A 26,728-nucleotide genomic window follows, 5' to 3' on the forward strand; every position below is an offset into this window, starting at 1 on the left:
GGTCCTAGACTGGGAGTCTCACTGCCCAATCTGACATTGCTGCCAAAGCAATGCATTCAGTCCTAAAAATTGAAGGTTTGTGGGGCAAGAAGGCACTTCACTTTGCTCCCTGATATTCCCACTCCAGTGGAAGTGGACACCAGAACCTGTAGCTGTCCTCTGCTAGACAGAAGGTCTCCACAGTGCAGAGTCTTTGAGGAAGTGACCATTCTTGATACATAAAGATGACCAACTGACTTGCCCAAGGTCACGGAATCAGTGGCTCTCTAGGGATCAGAATCAGGAAGCTATCCAAAAATAGGTTAGCAAAAACACACAATCATTTGAAGGCATCCATTATTTAGACCAGGCATTCTCAAATTTTCTCCATGCAGGACATCTTGTCATGGTCCCAGTTCCACAATCCTTTGAGTCATGGTAAGAAATTGAAGCTGGTTTTGGCAGCAAGAGGTGGTGTTGGATTGTTTTATGGGGTGGGGGTTGTTGGATGTGGTAGCAGGAACTACTGAATTGGGATTGGAGCTGCCTCCTCCTCTCTGCAGCCACACTGCTACAGAAAAGCATCATTAATTTGCTGCTGCACTACATTCAATTGGGGAAAATGCAACTGACTCCCAACTATGCTTGAGCAGAGTTTTCCTGGAACACACCATCGCACAGGCATGTAGGAGGGAAGGGAAGACCATTACCTTTTCCGTAACTGGTGTTCAAGATGTGTTGTTCATGTCCATTCCACAATAGGTGTGCGTGCTCACCACATGCACCGGAGCTGGAAGTTTTTCCCCGGAGCGCCCCTAGTGACACCTCTATGGCGTGGTATAAGGGAAGCTGCACACTCCCTGCACCCTCAGTTCCTTCTTGCCAGACAACTCCAACAAAGGGGAAGGAGGGCAGGATATGGAATGGACATGAACAATACATTTCAAAGAATACCAGTTAAGGAAAAGGTAACTGTCTTTTCTTCTTCAAGTGATTGCTCATGTGCATTCCAGAGTAGGTGATTCCAAGCTATATCTGTTGGAGGTGGATAGGAGTTCACAACTCTTGGGACGCAGTACTGCCCTGCTGAACCCAGAATCCTTCCTGGTTTGGGAGACAATCGCATAATTCTAGGTGAACGTGTGAACCAAAGACCATGTGGCAGCCCTACAAATGTCCTGAACGGGAACATGGGCTAAAAAGGAAGCCGACAAGGTTTGCACCCTAGTCAAGTGTGCCCTCACAAATCAGCAGCGGGGGAATTCCCGCCAGGTCATAACAGGTACAAATACACAAAGTGATCCAATTGGAGAGCCGCTGAGTGGAGATCGGCCGACCTCTCATGCGTTCGGCCGAGGCGATGAACAGCTGCAAGGACTTCCTGAACAGCTTAGTCTGCTCCAGGTAAAAGGCCAGAGCCCGTCTCACATCCAGCATGTGGAGGCGGCGCACCTCACTGGACGCACTGATCGCCACCAGGAAGGCTACCTTCCACGAGAGGTGCGACCAGGAGCACGTAGCTAGAGGCTCAAACAGGGGACCTATCAACTGGGCCAGCACCAAGTTCAGGTCCCACAGTGGGACTGGGGGCCTAACGTACGGGAAGAGACGAACCAATCCCTTAAGGAATCGGCCAGTCATAGCATGGGAGAATACTGTGTGCCCCTGCACCGGTGGGTGGAAGGCCAATATGGCTGCCAAGTGCACCTTGACGGACGAGGGCACTAGGCCTTGGGCTCTAAGGTGAAAGAGGTAGTCTAAAATGAGTTGGGTCAGAGTAACCACAGGCAAAACACCCCAGTTGTCTGCCCACCAAGAAAACTGAGACCACTTCACCAGGTAGGCCTGGCACATAGAGGGCCGTCTGCTTTCCAGGAGGACGCACTGAGCCCCTTCCAAGCATGTCCTTTCCTCCTGGCCTAACCATTGAGCAGCCATGCCTTGAGGTGTGGTGCCGCTAGGTTGTGGTGGAGGAAGTGGCCCTGGTCCTGGGAGAGCAGGTCCCTGGAGCAGACGTGGGGACACTGGCAGTTCTGCCAAGTCACGAACAGGTCCACTTGGGAAGTTCCCCACTCTTGGAAAATCCTGTTCACCTTTGGGTGTAGTGACCACGCATGCTGAGAGGAGAATTCTTGGCTCAGGTGATCCGCCCGTGAGTTCCAGGCACCTGATAAGTGGTGGGCTTGCAGGCAAATACTGTGGGCTATACGAAAGTCCCACAGCCTGAGGGCTTCCTGGCAGAAAGCAGAGGAGCAGGCCCCGCCTTGCCTGTTGATGTGAAACATCAAGGCCATGTTGTCCGTGAGAACCCTGACCACTCTGCTATCCAGGTGTGAGCAGAAGGCCATGCATGCCAGCTGGACCGCCCTGAGCTCCTTAACGTTTACATGCAGGGCAAAGTCCTGCACGGACCACAGACCTTGGGTCTGAACGTTCCCCACATAGGCTCCCCATCCCAGGTCCAACGCGTTGGACACCAGCTCCACCGATGAGGGCCTGCCCCTGAATGGGACCCCATGGGGCACATTCCCCGGGGAGGACCACCATTATAGGGAGGTGATCACTGGTTCAGGCACAGTGAGGACCTTGTCCATCCTGTCTCTGGACTGGGAGAACACCAAGGCCAACCAGAGCTGGAGGGGCCTCATCCTGAGCCTGGCATGGCAAACCACATATGTGCATGCTGACATGTAACCCAGGAGCTGGAGGCACACTCTGGCGGTAGTCACGGGGAACCTTGTGACTGTGTTGATGAGCCCTGTCAGGGTCTCGAATCTTTCTGATGGGAGGGAGGCCCTGACTGATGTCGCATCCAGGACTGCCCCGATAAACTTTATGCGCTGCATCAGGACTAACGTGGACTTGGTGTCGTTTACCAACAGGCCCAGGGTGGTGCATGTGGACAGGAGGAATACCACATAATCCCGCACCTGCAACCTGGAGCTGCCCTTGACCAGCCAGTCGTTGAGATGGGGAAGATCTGAACCCCATAACGTCTGAGGTAGGCTGCCACCACAGACATTCAAGGTCAGCCGCGACCACTTCTATTTCTATTAAAAATCTTCTTGTAAGGAAACTGAATGCTTTTTTCATTGTTCTCAGATCCAAGGGTTTGGGTCTGTGGTCACCTATGCAAATTGGTGAGGATTTTTAACTAACCTTTCCCAGGAAGTGGGGTGCAAGGGTTGGGACGATTTTTGGGGGAAAGACGTGTCCAAACTACGTTTCCCAGTAAACCCAGTTAGAGTTTGGTGGTGGCAGTGGATACTCCAAGGACAAAGGATAAAATTAATTTGTACCTTGGGGAAGTTTTAACCTAAGCTGGTAAAAGTAAGCTTAGGAGGTTTTCATGCAGGTCCCCGCATCTATACCCTAGAGTTCAGAGTGGGGGAGGAACCTTGACACCCTGCCTCTCCCTGTGGTTGACAGACTCTACCACTAGAGAGCTGGGGTCATTGTGGGTGTACATTCATGCCCCTTGGCAGGCACAAAGTACTTGTGTTCTGCCCTCTTAGAGCTGGGGGCAAGGAAGCTGGGGTTTGCCACAAGGCGATTGAAATTTTTGCCACCCCTTCGTGGAGTGGAGGGCCACCCTGCCCAGTACCGAGGCTGAGAGGACACTGAAAAGGGAGTCCGAGGGTTCCTCCACCTCCTCGGCTTGAAGGTTGAGGCTCGAAGCCACCCTTTTCAACAGTTCCTGGTGGGCCTTATAGTCCTCCTGCAGAACAGGTGGAGGAGGGGGCGTAATTGCCTCATCAGGGGAGGATGAGAATGGGGGTGTGGTACTCTGCATACCCCCCAATACCGGAGGTCCTACCACTTGGTCGCCCTCTGGGCGCAGAACCGGAGATGAAAGCCCCACCGATTCCTTTCTGGGAGGCTGAGAGAGGGAGACCGATGGTTAAGGCTCTCTCTAAGGCTCCGGCCACCAAGTGAGCCACCATTGGGGGCTGCACCATGGGCCACAGGGCCCACTGGTACCCTGGTGCCAGCCAAGGAGCCCGGTGCCACAGCACCTGCTGTGGCACCAGCGGAGCAAGCTGTTCAGCCTGACTAGCCCGTCCCATTGACTGACGACTACGAAGGGAGACCGGGCTGGCATACGACCTGCCACTGTCCCAGGACTGGGAGGAGCGGTGGCATCAGGAATGGTGCGATCATGAGACCATGATCCTGGTGTGGAGGAGCAGGAGTACCGCCAGTAGCAGCTGCTCCGCTACTGGCTCTGACGGGAGGATTTGCGACAGTGAGGTGCCGGTGATCGACGCCTGGGACCACAGGAGTGGTGCTGTGGTGGGGTCCTAGAGTGAGACAAAGAACGGGAACGGCATCGATGCCCGTAGTGCAATGGGCTACGGTAGCCTCTCGGAGACCAGGACCTCTATGTTCCCTCGAGTCGGAGCAGTGCCTGGAACTCCTGCCAGTTGGAACCCAGCCAGACAACCTGGTGGGGTGAATGGGGACCGGCGCAGACTGCACACAGGTGGTCGCTGAGCGGCCAAAGGCATCAGGAACATTCCCTAGACTGCAAACAGTACCGACCAGACGGTGACTGCGGAGATCCAAGCAGCGACTTGCCTCTGGACCGGGAAGCCAATGGTGGTGGTGCCCCTGCTACGGGCAGAGACATAATGTCCCGGGCCACTTGCAGGGCCTCTGGCGTGGAGGGCACCTGGACATCCGGGGAGGTTAGTGCCAAGTGGACCGGACTGCTCCGCTTAACCTGAGTCGGAGGCCTGGAGGCTGATGGGGATTGAGAACTGCCCAACTTGGGTCTAATCTCTCCCCCAGTCTTGCTCCGGTGTCTCGGAGGAGAAGACCTCTTCTTAGCCTTTTTGGCATGCCCCACGGACAAGGAGCGGTGCCGACTGGTGGAAGGCACCGAAGGGTCGCCACATACCAACACCGCAGTACTCGGTGCCAACTCGGAGCGGCGCACCAGCGTAGGGGTCAACGCCGACTCCATCAGAATGGCTTGGAGCCAAATGTCCCATTCTTTCTTGGTCTGAGGCTTGAAGGACCTGCAAATCTTGCCGCGATCGCTGAGATGGGTTTCCCCCAGACAGTGTAAACAGTCTGCATGAGGATAACTCACTGGCATCGGCCGCCTGCAAGTGTTGCATGACTTAAAGCCCAGGGCATGGGGCATGCCCTGATCTGGGTGCACTAAACTACTTTAACTACAGGTACTACTAACTGAACGAACAAGAGTTCAAGAGGAAAGCTGCAGCCAAGCTGGAGCAGAGCAGTTCCAATGCACCTTCACTGCTGGCAAGAAGCAACTGAGGGTGGGGGGAGCACGCAGCACCCCTTACACTGTGCCATAGAGGCACCACTCCAGGGGTTGCTAGGGGTGCTCCCCTATGGGTACTGCTAGGGGAAAAACTTCCTGCACCGGGGCACATGGCAAGCACGCACACCTTGTGTGGAATGCACATGAGCAATCACTCAAAGAACTTCTCCTTTGTTTGCTTTCTGTGTCCAATGGCAACTGTGATCGTATAGTTTCACCACAACTTTCGAGCCAGACTGGTGCCACCCATCTAGAGGTTGCAACTCCTAGTATAAGAACTCCTGCCATTTAATACTTTTGATTCAGCCATCAGAAAACTACAGTCAACATCTTTCTGGTTCTTAGGCCGTTGGTTCTAACCACTAGACCAAACAGTTTCAACTCACGTCACACAGGAAGATATTTAATTTTTTTCAGAGATTCTATAACAACTACTTCTGTTGCTCCCTCTCCAACCCACAAAAAAGGACCAACCACAAAACTATGTGACTCATAGAAGCCATATGTGAAATGCACATAAATATACTAGCCACATGTAACTATATCAGAGCCATAGTTTGGTTGAGAATCAGTATTAGTGCTGGTTAATCATCTTGGAAATGGTAGCCCATAAATGGAAATTAAAATATTATACATATGCATGTACAAATTTCAAATTAAATACTGCCTTAGCCTTACCTTCCTCTCTCAACACATCTTGGATATGTCAGCTGTCCTCTGCTACACTCTACTCTAAAATCAAACTCTGAGGTTGATGGTGCTCCATAATGATTCTCTTTACATAGAAATTCAATGTAGTCCCCATGGAAAAAATAAGATTTGTCATCAAAACTCCATCTCAGTATTAAGTTATTTTTGTCCATTACATCCTTCGATAAAGTGCATGGTTCTTAAACACAAAAAAGATGCATAGTTAATCTCCTTTATAACTTAATATACAGGTTAATATTAATATATAAGACTGCATTATTTGGCTATAGCTAGTATATTAAAATTAGACACAAACACCTTCCTCCCTTCTATGTATTAGACAAATATCAGATGATAGTACTTTTGGATGTTGCATACATACTCCAATTCTTATAGGCTTAGGAAAACAGGATAAACAACTGCAGGTTTCCCCAGATCTACCAAAGCCCAGAGGCTTCACATCTATCAAAATTGCTCAGATTGAGAACTTAATTTGAATACGGGAAATTAATAATTAAAACCTGAAACAAAAGTTGAATCATTGAGTCACTTTTTATTTTTTTTTTTAAACAAAAGCACATCTTACATACCTATGCAATCTGGTGGGGTAGTCCATTGACCTTTGGAACAATAGACTCTATTGGACCCTTGCAAAAAATGATGATCAAAGCAAGTATATTCAACTGAAGAATCACTCTCATATTCTGTCAGTCGTGGGTCAATAACATCTCCATTCTTAATAATAGGGGGGGAGCCACATTTTTCTTTGGGATCTACATAAAATAAATAGTGTCAAAAACTTTAACAAAGAGACATACAGTGTGTCTTAGAGGAGAATCTGGCACCTTACAAGAACTTCTTACTTTGTATGCACTTAAATTCTGGAGCTGGGATTCTCAGCAAATCTTTGGGCTCCAAGTGTTTAGAAAGACAAGTCTCACCCCCCTTCTGAAGGCATCCCTACCCCCCAGGAAAATGTGTTCTTCTGCTGTGTTCATATCATTTTAAAATACTTCTTTGCTATGGAAGGGACAATTTGACCCTAAACTTCTATTGTTATTAATAGCAGAGTCTATATCTTTACTGTTCAAGCAAAGCTATCTCAGTGTGTCTGAACTGGGTGAGTTACTATAGGACTGCAAAAACAGCTTTATTTTACCTTTCATAATGCATGTTGGATATCTGAGTTTTCCACGGGTACACTGTACTGTTAGCTGAGACGGCCTGCTGGAGGCTGACAAATAGTATCCCTGTTTACATACAAAATCGATAGTGTCACCATGCAGGAAAAATAACTCTCCTTCCAGTCTCCATTTCATCTCTATGTTGTTATTGCTAACTTCATCCACATTAAGAGTGCATGGTTCTGGAAAACAAACATCTACGTTTATACAAATATTTCGTAACAATTCCCAAATTTAAAAGTTCTTAGCCAAAAAAGGCTTATAACTCAATGATCCTGCAAACTGATTTGAACTTTATATGAAATGCTACAACTTCTTTAGATCTTTACTCACCAGAAATCACAATTAGAATAGGTAAAATTAAAGGTAAGTTGGGGAATGTGAACTGCCCCATCACAGGGGACAAACTCCTTTTGACACAAACTTTACGGGAAATCAGGCTAATTCCTGTCATTCCTGGAAATCAGACTAATCAGTACCAATGATGCATGTGGTATCTCAGGCTGTGTTTACTGATGGTAAATAATTCACTTCTGCTGATGACAGAGATAAGAGCATTAATCCTACTTAGTTACCATAACTGGGAAAATCTTTTTAAGAGGAAGAGAGTCATCTACCGGAACTGACAGAAGTACTAGAGATGCTAGATTTTGTCAGCCATTCCAGGACAAGTGTAGCCAACACCTGGCAAATTTAACTTTTTTACTTAGATGTCTGACTGAGGAATTGATTTGAGGGGGTGGTATTTTTTAATCGTTTGGAGTGTTTGCTTTTTCTTGATTTTCTTTTAAGTTAAATTGAGTTAAAGGTCTGTTTTATTTTGGTTGTTTTTAAATTGATAGATATGCACATTTTATTACATTAAATAAGTAAATATAATTGTATTGGTCTTCTATTTGCATGCATGCTGGAACTAGGGATGCAGGGGGTGCTGTAGCACCCCTAACTTGAAGTGGTTTCCATTATATACAGCGTTTACAGTTTGGTTCAATGGCTCTCAGCACCCCCACTATACAAATTGTTCCAGCACCCTGTCTGTTTGTGCTTTACTATAAAAGAGTTTTCTAATAATGACATTTTAAAGAAAATCTGGTTACTACTAAGGATCTGCTCTACCATTATTACCCTCTCTGTATACGTACTAATTTTTTCCTGCAAATTTAGTTCTTATGAAAGGTGTTGAGAAACAGCACAGGAGAATAAAGTCTCTGATTATCCAGAAAAAAAGCTACAGCCTGGGAAATGACAATGCAAACTGTCCCACAACTATGCCTCAAAACTGACCACAAGGCAAAAATTCAAGAGACGAGACAAGGATTCTTTCTTTCAGCCATCAAGTACTTGTCTCAGCAAGTCTACAGAGAAAGATATCATCGTGGTAGCTGTTTGTGTGAGGCAGGCATTATCCACCTGAAATTTAACTGAGACCGCAGCATTTCCCATAGAGCTATATGGGTTTGTTTTTTTCATGGTCTTATCAATCACAAATAATAGAATACAACATTTAGTTTTTCTACAAGACTCACCTAAACAAGTTGGCTGAGCTGTCCACTTTCCTTGTATACAATGAACAGTTTCAGGACCCTCCAATGTGTGGTACCGATAGCATCTGTATTTTACTGAGGAACCTGTTGTGTAGTTTGTCAATAAGGGTCCAAAACTAGCACCATTTTTAATTGCAGGTGGAGAGGAGCAAGTTTCCAGCGTTTCTAAGAGAAGAACCGTAGCCATAATCTGTATCTGTACACAACAATTCTCTCAGATGATAGTACCAGAATCAATGTAACTAGATTTCTGGGAAGGAAGTTAAAGCTACAGAATAAATGGAAATTGGGGTAACAAACAAAATTGCAACTTCTTCCAACAATTTAGCTGCTATTTCTTTTTTTAAAAAAGGGTTACAAAAAGGAATAGAAGCACCAAGACATGTGAATGCCTTACTGAGTCACCATGCAGTCTCATTGCCATACTTATCCTACCTGTACCATTCCCCCATCCAAATCCCCTTTGTTTATGACTCTCAGTTTTTGGGTCATGCTAAATTTAGATTGTATGTTTGTCTGGGACGGGAGTGTCTTTACTTGTTTTCTGAGGTGCTTAACACATTTCTGGCTGCTTGAAAAAATAAAGAGATGAAAAGATATGAACTCTATCATGAAACGATTAAAGTTTATGATTCTAAGAAATAGTAGGAGGAAAAACTGCAGAATAAAGACAAAAAGGTTTTACAAACAGAGAATTGGTAGATAAGATGCTGTGGGAAGCAAGTCTAAGCGAAAAACAGATCAGGAGTGTTGGCAGGTTTTTAAGAGAGACATTATTAAGCGCACAAGAGCATAGGAAAGGTAGAAGTATGGTAAGAGACCACCCTGACTGAACCAAGATAGTGTCAATGACCTAAAACTAAAGAGAGTGATATATGAAGTGGAAAGTAGGTCAAACTATGAAAAAACCGTTACTCACTTTCCTTTAACTGTTGTTCTTCGAGATATGTTGCTCATCTCCATTCCAGTTAGGTGTGTGCGCGCCGCATGTACGGTTGTCAAAAAGTTTTTCCCCTAACAGCACCCTTCGGGTTGGCTGTGGAGCCCCCTGGAGTGGTGCCTTGATGGAGCTCAATACATGACCCTGCTGACCAGGCACCTCCTCAGTTCCTTCTTGCCAGTTACTCCAACGGAGGGGAAGGCAGGCATGTCTGGAATGGATAGGAGCAACACATCTCGAAGAACCACAGTTACCATTTTTTCTTCTTTGAGTGCTTGCTCATATCAATTCCAGTTAGGTGACTCCCAAGCCCTACCTAGGCGGTGGGGTCGGAGCTATGGTAGGACTGGAGCACTGCTCTGCCAAAGGCTGCATCATCACTAGCTTACTGGGTGATGGCGTAGTGAGTGGCAAAAGTGTGCGCTGAAGACAACGTCACTGCCCTGAAGATCTTCTGAATCAGCACCTGGGCCAGGAACGCCGTTGATGAGGCCTGTGCTCTTGTGGAGTGAGCATTGAGAGCCGGGGCTGGAATGTTGGCTAATTCATAGCAGGTGGGGATGCAGGAGATAATCCATGATGCGATCCTCTGCAATGAGACTGGGAGACCTTTCATACAGTCTGCCACCACCATGAATAGCTAGTTCAACTTTTGGAATGGCCTCATGCATTCAATATAAAAAGGTGAGCACCTGTCAAACGTCTGGAGAGTGGAGGCTCTACTCCTAGTTGCTCGCATGATGTTTGGGATAAAACACAGGCAAGAAAGTGTCCTGGTTGGAGTGAAACTGGTACACGACCTTTGGAAGGAAAACTGAGAGAGACCTGAGCTGCACCTTGTCTTTAAAGAAGAGTTGTATGGAGGGTCAGAAGTGAGGACCTTGACCTCCAAGACCCTCCTTGCCAAAGTAATCGCAATTAGAAAGGCGACCTTCCATGAAAGATATAGGAGTAAGAAATTTGCCAATGGTTCAAAGGGAGATCCCATCAGTTTCAAAAGAACCAGGTTGAGGTCCCATGTAGGGATCAGCTGCCGAACGTGTGGGTATAGACACTCTAGGCCCTTGAGGAAGTGGACAGCCATGGGGTTGGCAAAGACAGCGCACCCTGCCACTCCCGGATGAAATGCAGATATAGCTTCTAGGTGTACCTTGATGGAAGAAGCAGCCAGATCTTGCTGCTTGAGGTGTTACAGGTATTCTGGGATGAGAGGGATGGGGGCCTGCAATGGTTAAGTGCAGCCCTGGAAGCACCAGATAGCAAATCTCTTCCACTTTGCCAGATAGGTGGCCCTAGTAGAGGGCATCCTGCTACCGAGCAGAACTTCCCTGACCAGCTATGAGCACATGAGCTCCATGGGGCTTAGCCATGAAGCTTCCAGGCCAGGAGGTTATGTACGAGCAGAAATGGGAACATGTACAGCAGATGGTCCGACCTAAGCTGCATTCAACCCCAGAGGAACAATATCTTCAGATGCTGGATGTCAGCGATGTCTAGCTTTTTATTAGATAGGACCAAACCTTTCTGCTCCTCACCTCGATTGTTTGTCACATATGCAAACCGAATGAAGTGTCAAGTGGTCTCTTCACAGATGATATCCAGGTGGATAACTTCTTGTATGGTGGCAGCATGCAATGTAGCCCAAGCTACACCTTCTCAAAAGGTGCAAGGTCATTCCATGAGCACCCAGGCAATGTTGACAGCATTCATAAGTGACATTCCTATATTGGACGTACTTTTACAGATCAGTAGGCCACTACTGCTGTTTCCAGATCAGATGCAAACAGTGAGGCAAACCTGCAGCCAAACCAGAGCTGCTTGCTCAGCTGCCCCTCCAACAGATCTGTGGTGAGTGGCCATTCTGGCATGCGGCAACAACTCAGCTGCACTAAACTTACTGTTCCCACAGAGCCTGCAGTCACTCAGCCTTCAGGTGTGCAGCAGCAGCTTGTCCCAGAGTAGAGCCTGACTCAGATGATCCCCAGGCTCAAGTATTTCCTCAACCACACCAGAGCTGCAGATCAGTCTGTTCAACAGCACTACCCTGCCAGGAACCCTCTTGCAGCATCACAATGAACTAGACTCCCAGCTTGCTCCCGATAGTTTCTGTTCCTGCCCTAGCCTTACCTGAGCCCTGTTCCAGTCTTGTCCTTCTCCTACCCAGATCTGGCTCCAGCCTTGTTACTGATCTGCTCCAGCCTTGCCTCTGTCTGCTGACTCTACACACCTGGCTTTGACCTTTGGCCTATATCTGGACTCCAGCTACGGTACGGATTTTGGCTTGTCTACAGACTCTGATCGCCATTCTGACCCTGGCCTGTCCCCAGATCTCTGTTCTAGTGCAATCCTTGCCCAGTCCCAATCCTATGTTCGGCATTGACTTCTGCTCCAACCTCTAGTCCTGACTATTCAGATGCAGTCCCTGACAAACTGTGGGAAGACAATCCTACATTCCTTGTTTAAATAGAGTCCAAGCCCCACCTCCTACGAGTACTGCTTCCGAGTCACCAAAATAGAATACTCGGCTGCATCTACTCCAAGAAGAAAAAATGGTTACCTACCTGTAACAAGAAAGGGAGTACTTGTCGCACCTTAGAGACTAACAAATTTATTTGAGCATAAACTTTCGTGAGCTACAGCTCACTTCATTGGATGCAAGGTCATGGTACAAAATAAGATTAAAATAACAAGTGACATAAAGGGTAAAAAAAATTTCAACGAATACATGAGAACAAAGAGGAAGAGCAAGGATAGGGTAGGCCCATTACTCAGTGAGGAGGGAAAGACAAAAAACAGTTACCTAGCTGTAACTGTTGTTCTTCAAGATGTGTTACAGATGTGTTTTCAACTTAGGTGCTTGCACCCCCAGAGCACTGGAGCCAAAGAACTTTTCCTAGCAGCACTCATAGGGGCGGAGCTCATGCCCAGCAGCCCTAGCTCCGCCCCATGCCATAAGGACAGCACCAGCCTGACCCCTTCAGTTCCTTTGCACTGAACGTCGGAGGTACAGACCCCGATTTTCCCTAATCATCTTCCAGAGATGGGGAACTCCCCACATCGATCTCTTCGCCACTCAAAACAACAGAAAGTACTATTTGTTCTGCTGTTTCAAGAACCACAGCCAAGGCTCCATTGCAGATGCCTTCCTCCTCTCATAGTCGGACTATCTGCTGTACGTGTTCCCATTTCTGCTCATACACAACCTCACGGCCTGGAAGCTTCATGGCTAAGCCCCATGGAGCTCATGTGTTCACAGCCGGTCAGAGAAGTTCTGCTCGGTAGCAGGATGCCCTCTACTAGGGCCACCTATCTGGCAAAGTGGAAGAGATTTGCTATCTGGTGCTCCCAGGGCTGCACTTAACCATTGCAGGCCCCCATCCCTCTCATCCCAGAATACCGGTTACACCTCAAGCAGCAAGGTCTGGCTGCTTCTTCCATCAAGGTACACCTAGAAGCTATATCTGCATTTCATCTGGGAGTGGCAGGGTGCACCATCTTTGCCAACCCCATGGCTGTCCACTTCCTCAAGGGCCTGGTAAATACATACTTGGTACAAGTGAAATTGGGAAACACTTTGGATAAAAACTCAGGATATGGCCTTTGCCTTTAGAAAATTGCATGCAAAAGGTTTCTGCTATGAAACCCTGAAACTCACCCACTCTCCCTGAAGACATTGTCACAAGTCAGTTTTCTGACACAGACGGGAGAAAGAAATAGTCCGAGTCTCAAACAGAGGCCCCAGAAGACCTGCTAAAACTATTAAGGTCTTACAAAGGAATTGACTCTTTAAGTGGCAGGTGGAGATGAGGGACTCCTTTCAAGAACCTCACTGCTATGGGGTTTGAAAACACCAACTTCCCATGGATGGGAAGATGAAACTCTGAAACCACTGTCAGATGGACTGTCAATGAACTAAGTGCTAGGCAAGAAGACTGAAGGTGTAAAATGTACTCCAAGATGGTCCTGAATACAAGCCAGCTTTGGATAAAGTCCCTGGGCTAAATGCCCGTATTGAGAACTGTTTCCACTTAGCCAAATAGATCATTCTGGTGGAGGGCTTCCTACTATTGATAAGGACTTGCCAGACTGCCTCTAAACATCGTTTCTTCTCCTCAACTAACCACACAGCATCCACCATGATGCTGAGACAGGAGATCAGGATGAAGAGGAAGAGAAATGGGCAGTCAGGCCTTGGCCACGCTGGAGCAATGTGAATGAGCTTAGCGTGGTCCAATTTCAGCTTGAGAATGACCTGAGGGATGATTGGAATTGGAGGAAAAGTCTACAAAAGTATCGATTCCCAGCTCATGTGAAAAACATTTGTCAGGGAACCCAGACTGACATCCCCTCAGGAACAAAACAGCCAGTATTTCTTTTTGTGTCTCATAGCCAACAGATCGATTGTTGGGATGCCCCAAACTGTAAAGATGGTCTGCAGGATGCTGCACTTCAGGCACCATTCATGGTTCAGGAAGAAATTTCTGCTGAGATGATCTGGCAGGTGATTCTGGATCCCAAGTAAGTGATTAGCCATAGGTGTAATGTTTTCCTCCATGCAAAACTGCCAGAGCCTGATCACTTCCTGACAACATGTTGGAATGTGCTTCCCCCGTCTGTTCACATAATACATTGCAGTTGTATTTTTGGTGAGCTGCCGAGTCCCTGATACAATCTTGAAGGACCTGACAGGCATTGTAGATGGCACAAAGCTCCAGGACAGTGACATACAGGGAAGCTTCCTGTTCCAACCACAAGCCTTGAACTTTCAACAACCCCAAATGTGCTCCCCAACCTATTACAGGGACATCAGTGACAATAGTAATGGTTGGAGGGGACTGAGTGAAGGGAACATCCTGGCACACATAGCCCTGAGCCATCCACCACTGTAAGGAGTCCAGAATTGGCAGAGGAAGTCCAACCAGATTGTCCAAGAGATGATGATTTGGATAATAGACTGAGTTCAGCCACATCTGAAAAGGACATAGGCACAGCCTGCCATATTGGAATACCTGTGTTGATGCAGCCATATGACCGAGCAACCTCAGGCATGCTTGGGCGGTGGCTGAGGGTTGAGACTGCAGCTCCAAACAAAAGGTGGCAGATTGCCTGGAATTGCTTCATTGGCTGAACTGCTCTCAAACTTGTAGAGAGTATCAAGGCCCCAAAGAACTTGATTCTTTGAGTTGGAACCAGTGTTGACATCCTTCTGTTTAGACCTAGATGACTGAGGAGGCATAGGGAGAAGTGGACATGACAGAGGACTTCCTCTCTGGACTTGTCCCTCAGTAACCAATCCTCCAGATATGGGAAGATATGAATTCCCTTCTCACTGAGGTACACTGTTACCATAATCATGCATTTGGCAAGGAATCAGAAGACAGGCCAAAAGGCAGCATGACATACTGGTAGCGCTGACCAGCTATGATAAATCTCCTATGGATCAGAAGAATTACTACATAGAAATAAGTACCCTGAAGGTCCAGGGCAGCAAACCAGCCATTGTGACTTAAGAAACAAGGGAGGATAGTTGCTAAGGTGATCATATGGAATCTCATATATCTGAGGTATTTGTTGACTTCATGGAGCTCGATGATAGGTCTCATCCCTTGGAGATCAGGAAATACCAGAGTAGAATCCCAGTCTATAGTGCTGCTTCTAACTGGAAATGCTACCTTCTACTCAAGGTAGCAACCACATACCTCAGGAGGTCCTGATATGTTTTAAAGTCCTTGGGCATCAAGGGAGAGGATGATTCCAGCACAGTGGAGTTGTCTGAGAAGGTGATTTGTTCAGCCAATGAGGGTCTTGTCCTTGAACCACAAGATCCAGTCAGAATAGTCCTGGAGGTCCCGGGGGAATAGACTCAGTGATTACTTGCAGTTGAGGTGGTTTGGAAATGGGAGCCACCATCAGGATGAGTGACCTCACTGTGGAGAGGGTTGAGGAGTGGGACCTCAGGGATCAAGGAGCATCTCAAGGAGGCCACTGGACCTAAAGATAAGGCATTGGCTGCCAGTAGGCCAGGTCCAAGAACCCCTGTCCCAACTGCAGAACAGGTGTTGATCTCAGTATTAATGGTGATCCCAGGGGAGTCTCTGATGCCTGTCCAACAACTAGTGGGAGGACAACCCTGACTTGGATCTTGAGTAGACAACAGGGGAGCCAGCCCCGACAGGGCAAACAAATGGTCAGAGTCATCTGAAACCCAATATGGGGGTTGCATCAGTGCTGTAGAGGAATGGGGGATCAGCACCGGCAGTACTGAATGAGACACAATCCCACCTGGTACCAGGAGAGGCATTGGTACTGAGGCTAAGGGTGAGACCAAACTTGAAGAAATCTACCACCAAAATGACAACACTGCTGAAGGATGCACCATAGTTGAGGGGGACCTTCGGTGCTGGGCCTGGAATCTGCCTCAACTCCATAGTCTAAGGCCCAAGCAGCGCAAGCTGTGGTGCCAACAAGCCCGATAGCTCTGTGACGGTGCCAGAAGCTGCCCAGGGCACAACAGAGGACAAGGTAATAGAACCCATGGTGGCAGCATACCCTTGAACCAGTGGGGAGTCCAGTGGATGGGAGGAAATCAGTAGATGTGACATACCTTGATTTTACTAATGCTTTTGATACTGCCTCACATGACTCTCTCATAAACAAACTAGAGAAATATGGTTGTGCATCCTACTATAAGATGAATACACAACTGGTTGGAAGATGAATACACAACTGGTTGGAAGATGAATAAGATGAATACACAACTGGTTGGAAGACCATATTTAGAGTAATTATCAACGGTTCACAATCAAGTTAGAAGGGCGTATTGAGTAAGGTCCAGTTCTATTTATTTCCCACATAAATAATTTGGATAATGGCATAGAGAATACACTTATAAAGTTTGTGGATTATAGCAGTCTGGAGGGGTTTGCAAGCCCTTTGGAGGGCAAGATTAGACTTCAAAATGAACTTGAAAATTGGAGAAATGATCAGAAATAAATAGATTGAAACTCAATAAGGACAAATGCAAAGTATACGCTTAGGAAGGAATAATCAATTGTACAAATACAAAATGATTTGGGCGTTACAGTGGATCATAAAATAATTATGAGTCAACACTGTAATACTGTTTCAAATAAAGCAACATCATTCTGGGATATATTAGCAGGAGTGTGGTAAGCAGGACATGGGAAACAATTCTTCCACTCTATTCAGCACTGATATGATCTCAACTGGAATACTGTGTCCAGTTCTGAGCACCACACTTCATCAAAGAGATGAACAAATTGGAGAATGTCCAGAGAAGAGCAACAAAAATGGTTAAAGGTCTAGAAAATATGACCTCTGAGGAACGATTGAAAATATTGGATTTGTTTAGTCTGGAGAAGAGAAGATTGAGGGGGCACCTGGTAACAGTGTTCAAGTACGTAAAAAACATTGTTATAAAGATGAGGGCGATGAACTGTTCTCCTTAACTACTGAGGACAGGCCAAGTAATAATAGTCTTAAATTGCAGCTAAGGATATTTAGACTAGACATTGGGAACAAACTTCCTAACTGTAAGGAACTATAAGCAACGAAACAAATTACCTATGGAGGTTGTGGAATCTCAGTCACTGGAGGTTTAGACACTACTAGTACAGGGGACTGGACTAGATGACCTATTCAGGTTCCTTCCAGTCCTACATTTCTATGAGTCTATGATATAGAAGCCATTAAGCAAAAAAGCAACTCATGAAGCCTCAGAGTTTGAATATTTCAAAATATTTAAAGCAGCATGGACAAGAAAACAGTTATAAAATATTTAAATACAAGTGCCAGCACCAGTAATTAACTGAAATATAACTGCAAATATAGTATACAATTTATTGTGATTAATGACAATAATGACCATTAATCTATCCATCCAGATTGTTCCATCAACAATCTCTGTAGTATGGGAGCACCTCCCAGGGATGAGGAGTTATAACACTGCAAGCAGAATACTTACCAATACATTTCGGAGGTGATGTCCATTTGCCCATTTTACAGGTTCTTTCGTTTGATCCATTTATACTGTAGCCATGATCACAACTGTACCTAACAGTGTCTCCTGTGTAATACATCTTGTCCTCAGTTATTGGTGTACCCTTCTCAATAGGTGGGGGCTGATCACATGGTATTTTTTCTTTGGCTTCTGAAGCTACAGCAAAAAAATTGGAAACACCACTCTCAAATTATTCATATTTACAAACTATTTCCTCCCCACGAGACACTACATCCAAATGCACAAGAAAAAAAAAGATTGGTCTTATAGACTGTATCTTCCATCTTCAGATCCTGGCTCTTCCCTCATCCTGTCCCAAAATGATCAATACCTAGTTCTTACATAACACTTCTCATGCATTGGCATCAAAGCACTTTACAAAGGAAGTAAATATCATCACCCCAATTTTAAAGATGGGGAAACTGAGGCACAGACATGAAGATTAAGACATGTTTTGAACTGGGGTTTTACTTCAGCTCCAAACAGTTGTAAAGCAACTACTAACCAATGCAACTTGGGGGTGAAGTCCATTTTCCATTCTCACACTGGATTTCTTCTGATCCTTTCATTGTAAAATTAAGCTTACATGCCAAATGTACTTTGGCTCCATTATGATATGTTCTTAAATCTGTGAGTATATTGGCATTGGGAGGCTGAGGTGGAGGAGGGCATTTATTTCTTCTATCTAGAAAGAAAATACATATTTGGACATGTGGTGGAGGCTTTGATCAGATCATCTCTATCAAGAAAGCAAACTGGTTTCCTAAGGTTCACACACATGCACATGCACATTTTAAAAGATCATGCCAGAGAAACAAACTTGGTGAAGAAACAATAGAAGCAGAACCTGGAGAGCTCTGGGTGATACATATTGTTCCAATTTTTACCTTAAGAGTCTAGCTCACCACAGTCAGACCTGACACACTTAACCAGCACTATAACAGACATTTTTGGGAAGATGGTGCTATTTTCATAGGTTGACACTCTCAATGTCTGCACAAATCCTGAGTAAAAAAGCCTTTACAGACAGGTTAAGGAAATCCTCCTCCACAATCCAGATATAGGGCATCAGTGCAGCTTGTCCACAGCTTCTTGTCCTGCAAGAGTAGCCATGGTCTGCGGTATCCACCCCAAAACGATTTTTGTTGATCGGGGGGGGAGAGGGGGGTTGCTAGTGATCATTGTAGTTGATGGACACAGTGGTCATGTTCACTTTTCTGAACTGTTCACCAAACCTCCCCTGCTGAGTTTAGGTCCATGATGAACAAAGGACTACAGAGTCCCACTCTGCTTTCTAGGGGTTCACTGGGTATTGTCACTCTATTGTAGCCACAGAAAAGGGACATTAATTACACCCACAGACTCAGTCAACCATGTAGTTCAACAGAGTTTAAAAGAGATTGGATTTGACCCAATGATCTTAACAATCCAGTTTACTGATAACTGAAATGCAGTTCTCACTCCAATGCTATTTAAAAATTGGATGCAATTTTCTCTTTCCACTGAAAACTAAAATTTGGAGCCCACAGGTAAAGCTCACAGTCAATTTTAAAAAGTATTGAACTTAATCTTGAAACACATGCTGCTTATTCAGACCATGTCCTAGATTTTAAAAGATCAACATCCGATAGCCACAGGTACTTTAGTCTTCAGCTGCATTAGACTATTCTGCAAATATCAGTTGTGAATGTGAACCAGTTCAGAAGTTCAATCTGACAGTTTCAGTGAAAGCATTTATCTATTAGTAATAAGAAAACAAGAATGTTTATGAAGGTGAAGTTAGACAACACTGAGTGCAAGAAATCATTACAAAAATTTATGGTAAAAGGAGTGTTACAGATTGGGCTTAAACCAACAAAAATTAGAGCTGTCAAGCAATTAAAATTAATTGCGATTAATTGCAGTTTTAATCCCACTGTTAAACAATGATAGAATAGCATTTATTTGAATATTTTTGGAGGTTTTCTATATTTTCAAATATAGGCTTGAGGCTGGTAGCTCTGGGCTTCAGCCTCCCTCAGGACGCAGGGCTCCGGCCTTCAGCCACCGGCAGAGCTACATGCTGGGGCTGCCGCTGGTGCCTCCTTCCACGCCCAGAAGTATGCGATTAACACGTTAATTTTCTTTTCACTCAATCACAGACATTAACTGCGATTAATTGACAGCCCTAATAAAAATGATAAGATGGAACTGTAAACTGTGACCCAGGACCCAACACTTCAAGTATACACTATTACAGAGCATATCACAATTATATGCGGGAAGAAAGCTAATGTGGTGCCAATTTTTAAAAAGGGTAAACGGGGAGACCTGGATAATTATACAATTGTCAGCCTTACATCGATCATAGGAGAGAAAATGGAGAAGCTGATACAATACTTGATTAATCAAGAATTAAAGGAGGGTAATGTAATTAATGCAAATCAACATGGATTAATGGAAAACAGATGCTGTCAAACTAACTTGATTTTTTGCGGGGGTTGAGGTGGGGAGGGGGGACAAGATTACAGGTTGGGTCGACAAAGATAATATAGTGTTGACGCAATATACATTTAGCCTTCTGTAAGGTGTTTGACTTGTTACCACACATTTTGATTAAAAACTAGGATGATATAAAATTAACATGGCACACATAAAATGGATTAAAGATTGGCTAACTGATAGGTCTCAAAGCATAATTGTAAACAGGGAGTCACACTGAGCAAGTGTGTTTCCAGTGGGATGCTACAGTAATCAGTTCTTGGCCCTACAGTATTTAATATTTTTATCAATGACCTAGAAGAAAACAAAATCACAGATAAAGTTTGCAGCTGACACAAACTGGGGGAGTGGTAGATAAAGAAGAGGACTGGTCACTGTTTCAGAGAGATCTGGATCACTTGGTAAACAGGGCACAAAACAATATGCATTTTAATACAGCTGAATCTATACATCTAAGAACAAAGAATGTAGGTCACACTTACAGGGTAGAGGACTCTATCCTGGGAAGCAGTGACTCTGGAAAAGGTTTGGGAGTCACAGCGCGATGCTGTGGCCAAAAGAGCTAATACAATCTTGGGATGCATAAACAGGGGACTCTCAACTAGGAGTAGAGATGTTATTTTACAGCTCTAATATTTGGCACTGGTGCAACTGCTGCTGCAATACTGTGTCCAGTTGCAGTGCCCACAATTCAAGAAGGAAGTTGATTAATTAGAGAGGGTTCAGAGAAAAGCCATGAGAATGATTAAAAACATGCCTTATAGTGATTGATCTCTCTGAGTCTATCTATTTAGATTATCAAAGAGAAGGTTAAGGAGTGACTTGATTACAGTCTATAAGTATCTACACGGTGAAAAAAATTAAGAATGGGCTCTATAATCAAGCATAAAAAGGTATAACATGAAGCTAGATAAATTCAGACTGGAAATAAGACGTGCATTTTTGACAGTGAGGGTAATTAGCCACTGGAACAATTTACCAGTGGTTGCAGTGCATTTTCTGTCACTGTCAATTTTTAAATCAAGATCGGATTTTTTTTCCCCCCTCAACAATATGCTCTAGGAGTTATTTTGGGCAAGTTCTATATAGCCTGTGTTATACAAGAGGTCAGACTAGATGATCACAATGGTCCTTCTGGCCTTGGAATCTATGAAAACCCATAACAAAAGTCTGTTGGTGTTGTAAAAGAAGTTAGCTGGCTGAAATGTAAATTTGTGCAAACACTGCTACTAGGTAGCACACCCAGTAATGCCATATATATGCTTTCTGCATGCGTGTCAATGCTGGAAGGGGTTCACCTCCCTGAGGTGCTTGTTGTTGGAAGAATAGAGTATAGTTACATTCAAAATAATAAAAACATCTGCAACATTGTAGAATGAACAGGGATCATACACAGACATGCATCTGCCCCATTCAGAGACAAATCTATAATGGAGAGAGGCATCCACACTATTACATACAACTGAGCACAAAACAATATGCATCCTGATGTGTGCAGATCCCACCATATCCATGTTGGTTGCATAATTTCAGGATGAAAAATGAATCAATAGCAACAAGTCTCTGGCACAACCCACAGGTTCCCAGAGTCTCCAACAGCAGCACTAATAACTGGCATAAGCCCACATGTGCAGTGACAAAAAGTTCAAGTTAAAGCAGCAGTAAACATGTACAATTTGCTCCGTGTTTATTCTGCTTTTGAAAAGTAACAGAGAGAGAGAGAGAACTTAATTTCTTTATGGAAGACCATGCCCACTTCTAATGTGCATTCAAATCAAGCAACTTGGTTGCAACATGTTCTGACCATTACTTATTTCTTTTCAGTTGTAACTTGCACTCCAAAATTAGATCTATTTTTTGCCTTTGTGTTGATGTTTTCCACATTTGATCCCCTTGAATCAACTGAGCAAGCTAAGAAATTAATCAGGGACCTGAAACTGCTCTCACTGACATCAGTGATAAACTCCACGGCCTTCAAGGGACACATGATTTGGTCCCAGTTTTAAGCTCCAAATGATTGTATGTTGTGAATGTAAAATGCTAAGGAAAAGATCCTGATCCCACTGGAGTCAGTGAGAGTTTTGCCCTTGATTTCAAGGGGACAAGGATTTTCCTCTGATAGATAATATGGCATTTAACCGAGAACATACTTTCAGGTTTCAGAAGGACGAGACCATCATGAGAAGTGTTTAGAGTCTCATACAAAGTCACATTGCTACTATTATCTCTTGGTCAAACCCTGACACATTAAATTATCACACTTGTACGACAGGTGGTGCAGGTAACAATTCTTATAGTAAAGATTGTCTGACACTTTCCATTAGAAGATGCTGTTTTCCAATTGCTTATAAAACAGTCAAATTTGAACCGTTAAGGGTGAAGTTTCCCATTTTGGGTGTCTGCCTCAAGCTGACTTTTGTGGTGGTGGTGTTATTAAACGATTCAGCTAAATGGTGCAGCAGTTTTCCACAAGAAGACTAGGGGGAAAATATGTTGTTTTGACCATTATAAAATTTTATTTTTACAACTCTTTTATTGATAAGCTCTAGAGCCTCCACTTTTTGGAGAAAGGACTTTACATTTGGCTGTGGGAAACACTGAGGTAAGTGATGAAATTTTTGCCATTTCTCTGAAAATGTGTCAGTCTCTGAAAATTGCAGTTAGTATTCAGTAAGTAGAAGTTTAGAATTAGGCAGCTAAATTTTCTAAAGATTATATCTGCACTGAGCATGCTCCATCCCCTCACATATTCTACTGCACGTGACATTCCCACACAGTAACTAAACATGCTCCATCCTAGGCTGCCAGGGCTGAGCAGGACTTTCCTTGAAATTGCTGCTCCCAGCGGCTGCAGGCCACGAGGGTTTACAAAAACCAAGAGGAGGAAGAGACTCTTTCTGTGCTTTCAATGCTTCTTCTGCTGACACCCAGGCAGTGTGCAGCCTGATTCAAATACAAAGAGATAAAGAGCTGGGACGGGGAGCTGAGGCGGAAAGGGAAGGAGGCAGATACAGGGGCTGGAGCTTGGTGGGAGAAGGTGGAATAGTATGTGATCATGTAATTAAAGGCTATCAATGCATATGCATAAGGAGGCTGAATTAAGGTTGCACAGGCAGCCTTAATTCTGACATTTCCTAACTTTTGAGGGCTTCACTTTGAAATGTTAATGTTATTTTAATGTATATTTTTAAATGTAATAGTAAGGGTGGTGTAGGGGCAGGAAGAGATACACAGAGAGAGTTACCTTCACATATTGGAGGCTCTGGATACCATCCAAAGTCGTAACACTGAATTAAATCAGATCCATTCAAAGAGTAATTTTTCTGACACAAAAACTGAACCACATCTCCTTCCTCATAGCTTTTCTTCCTGGGATAGAAATTCCCATGTTCTATCTCACTTAACAAGGAGCACAATACTTCTAGAAAAGAAACACACACACTGGGTAAAACAGATTTAAAACAACTCTATCAGAATAAATCCATTAAATGTTTGGAAGCTTTTCTCCCATAAAAAACCCCAAAGGCTGCAGAGTTAAAAAATACCAGACTTCGGAAGATTCAGGTTAAGTGATTCTAAAGACAACAACATACTAGTGCAGTTCGGAGTAAGGGACCATCCATATGTGCCACAGACTGCCTTTTCAGTAGTGTTTCCTCCTCTGGTGCGATATCCCTCATCACATTCATACATCAGTGTTTCATTCAGTTTGAGGATCTGCTGGGTTGTGGAGTAGTGGCCGTGATGTAAGTCTGGTACTAAACAGCTCTCTTAAAAAAAAAAAAAAGACATAACTTTTGGGGCTTATTTCATTAAAAGTTAATGACATAGGATTTTTCTCGCTAGATCCTCATTAAAGTCTCATGTTTTTAGTAGACTATTCAAATCTGACACAAAGCATTGCACTTAATTTGTAAATAGCTGGGGCACCAGTTATTCAAGTCCTCTGATATACATTTATTAACAAAGTTTGGAGGGAAATGGATTAATTTGCACCAGATGCACGGCCATGTTTGACTAAACTGATTCAAATAAGTACATTCAGATACATACATGTGTTTGTTTCAGTATTGCTGACTCTGCAACTTCCCAACTTTACATATACTTACACAGTATCTCACTGTAGCGTGGGAGAGCATAGGAGCTTTTAGCAGTTTGCCTGTTAGACAGGGTGCTATAGGAAGAAGCTGAGATTTTAACTGCAACTCACAGACATAAACCAACATTCCCACCCAGCAGTAAGCGTACCGTGTGTGACAACAAGATTTAGATTATACTAGTAGGGTGGTCATAAAAATCCTGCACTCTTCAAAATGGAAATAGCAAAAGAAATGGAACCTTCCCTTCCGAGTCCACCCTTTACCAGAGAGAATCAAGGCCCAAAGAGTTCTCTTCAGGCATGCCTGCTGTTTCTCTAGGGTAGGGCAGCCAGCCAGGGGCCAGAGAAAAATATATTTTGAACTACGAATACGACTCCATAGATAAACCTTACAAATAACTGTAGTGCTTCTCTGTATTTTTACCATTCACTGAGTATTTCTGAATTGCAAACAGATTAAACTCAAAAGAAAAATTGACCCTAAATGAATAAAATGTACTACTCACATTCTAAAACTCAGCCAGCTCTAGCTTTTAGCATGTACTACTTCTAATCATACTTTGTTGTATTTTCCAGTGGAACTATCTTACAAGCCACAGGAAAGCAAGGGGTGGCCACACTCCAGACGTTTTTATATTTGACACAGTGAGCCAAAGTCTGCATGGACGTGCAGAAGATGGAAATCAATGCAATTCTACCACATTTTCTACTTTTACAATGGAAATTTACTTAACTGTCAATATTTCTAGCCCATAGGGCTAGCTTGCCTTTACTATATTCACTGCCTTGCCGTTCTTATATTCAGTAAGAATGCAAGGAACCTACAGGCTTGTATCCTGTCAGACATTGGCTTCAGCAGTTAGCATGAGGCCTATGAACTTTGGCATAGATAAATGGCCCAAAGAAAACCCCTAAGTTTTGGGGAACTGGAAGAGTGTAAAGGGGAATTTTGTCCATAATGACATCAGCCAACCATAGAAGCATTAGCTAACACCAGCTATTGGAAAGTTTTGGAAGGACCCTCCAACCACAAGAGTGTGATGGCAACAAATTGACATATATGATAAAGAGTTGAAATCATTAATATACTAACTTATAGAAGGACACCTCAACATTAGTAGATTGAGAAAACACAAATAAGGAAGAGGGGAAATACCCCTACTGAATATGCATTAGACATACTGGCATCAGCGTAACGTATTATAAAAGTTATATCCCAACCTGTGGGCAATAGGAGAGAGAGATGTAAGAATAAGGGCCACTGGTGAAGATGAAGAAGGTGACGGTTATGAGGAAGATAATGGCTAACATTTAAGGTTGTTCTGCAAGGAATGGTGTGAGTATGGATGTTCAGGTGTACTTTCTGTGTTATCTCTATCTACCTTATTGAGTTACAGTGTGTGTGTGTGTGACTATCCTGAATGTACTAATAAATTATTTGTAAACACAAAAGAGTTCTTATAGCATGAGTGTTGCCACTGTGTGCATCGAGGTTCCCAGTTATATAGTAATTTTAATAATACTGGACCTGATCTTAGGACATGAAAAAATGGTTACTCGCTGTCATAAATATAAAGGGAAGGGTAACAACCGTCCTGTATACAGTACTATAAAATCCCTCCTGGCCAGAGGCACAAAATCCTTTTACCTGGAAAGGGTTAAGAAGCTAAGGTAACCTGGCTGGCACCTGACCAAAAGGACCAATAAGGGGACAAGATACTTTCAAATCTGGTTGGTGGAGGGGGGCGGGTGGGAAGGGAAGGTTTTGGTCTGTCTGCTGTGTGTGCTTGCTGGACACAAGCAATCCAACTCCATTAGAGTCAGTAAAGTACGAACAAAGGAATGCGTTAGCTTATTTTTGTTTTGGCTTGTGATTTTCTCTGTGCTGAGAGGAAGGTGTATTCCTGGTTTTCTTTTTGTAACTTTAAAGTTTGGCCCAGAGGGAAATCCTCTGTGTTTTTGAATCTGATTTCCCTGTAAGATTATATTCCATTCTAATTTTCCAGAGGGGCTTCTTTTACTGTTTTTCTTTCTAATAAAGTTCTGTTTCTCTTAAAAAAAAAAAAACCAATCAGATTCTAAGTGTACTAAAAAAACCCAAGGTTGGTCTGTGCTCATCTTGTTTATTCTCAAGCCTCCCCAGGAAAGGAGTTATGGGGGGAGGATATTAGGGGGGAGTAGGAACTCCAAGTGGTCCTTTCCCTGAGTTTGTCTAAATCACGTGGTGGTGGCAGCGTTAGCTAATCCAAGATACAAGGAAGAATTTGGGGGGAGATTTTAACCTAAGCTGGTAGAAATAAGCTTAGGGGGTCTCTCATGCGGGTGCCCATGTCTGAACTCTAGAGTTCAGAGTGGGGAGGGAACCCTGACACTCACCTTTTTGTAACTGTTGTTCTTCGAGATGTATTGCTCATATCTATTCCAGTTAGGTGTGTGCACGTGCCATGTGCGCGTGTGCCATGTGCACGGATGTCTGAAACTTTTTTTCCTAGCAGCTA

At 44.3% G+C, this 26,728-nt stretch overlaps 1 protein-coding gene across 1 annotated transcript in view; it reads right to left on the reverse strand.

The window, feature by feature from the left end:
- The window catches only part of LOC140915987 (coagulation factor XIII B chain), a 46,172-nt gene that overhangs the window by 641 nt on the left and 18,803 nt on the right, over positions 1 to 26,728 (reverse strand). The window contains exons 4-11 of the mRNA XM_073356731.1: positions 23,725 to 23,901; positions 23,376 to 23,552; positions 18,156 to 18,335; positions 17,615 to 17,800; positions 8,673 to 8,855; positions 7,122 to 7,328; positions 6,553 to 6,735; positions 5,951 to 6,161 (exon numbers count right to left, since the gene is read on the reverse strand). Coding sequence (XP_073212832.1) covers positions 5,951 to 6,161; positions 6,553 to 6,735; positions 7,122 to 7,328; positions 8,673 to 8,855; positions 17,615 to 17,800; positions 18,156 to 18,335; positions 23,376 to 23,552; positions 23,725 to 23,901 — 1,504 coding nt within the window. The remainder of the gene's footprint in view (positions 1 to 5,950; positions 6,162 to 6,552; positions 6,736 to 7,121; positions 7,329 to 8,672; positions 8,856 to 17,614; positions 17,801 to 18,155; positions 18,336 to 23,375; positions 23,553 to 23,724; positions 23,902 to 26,728) is intronic.

Source organism: Lepidochelys kempii, chromosome 8 (genome assembly GCF_965140285.1).
Source record: "Lepidochelys kempii isolate rLepKem1 chromosome 8, rLepKem1.hap1, whole genome shotgun sequence".
NCBI lineage: Eukaryota > Metazoa > Chordata > Testudines > Cheloniidae > Lepidochelys > Lepidochelys kempii.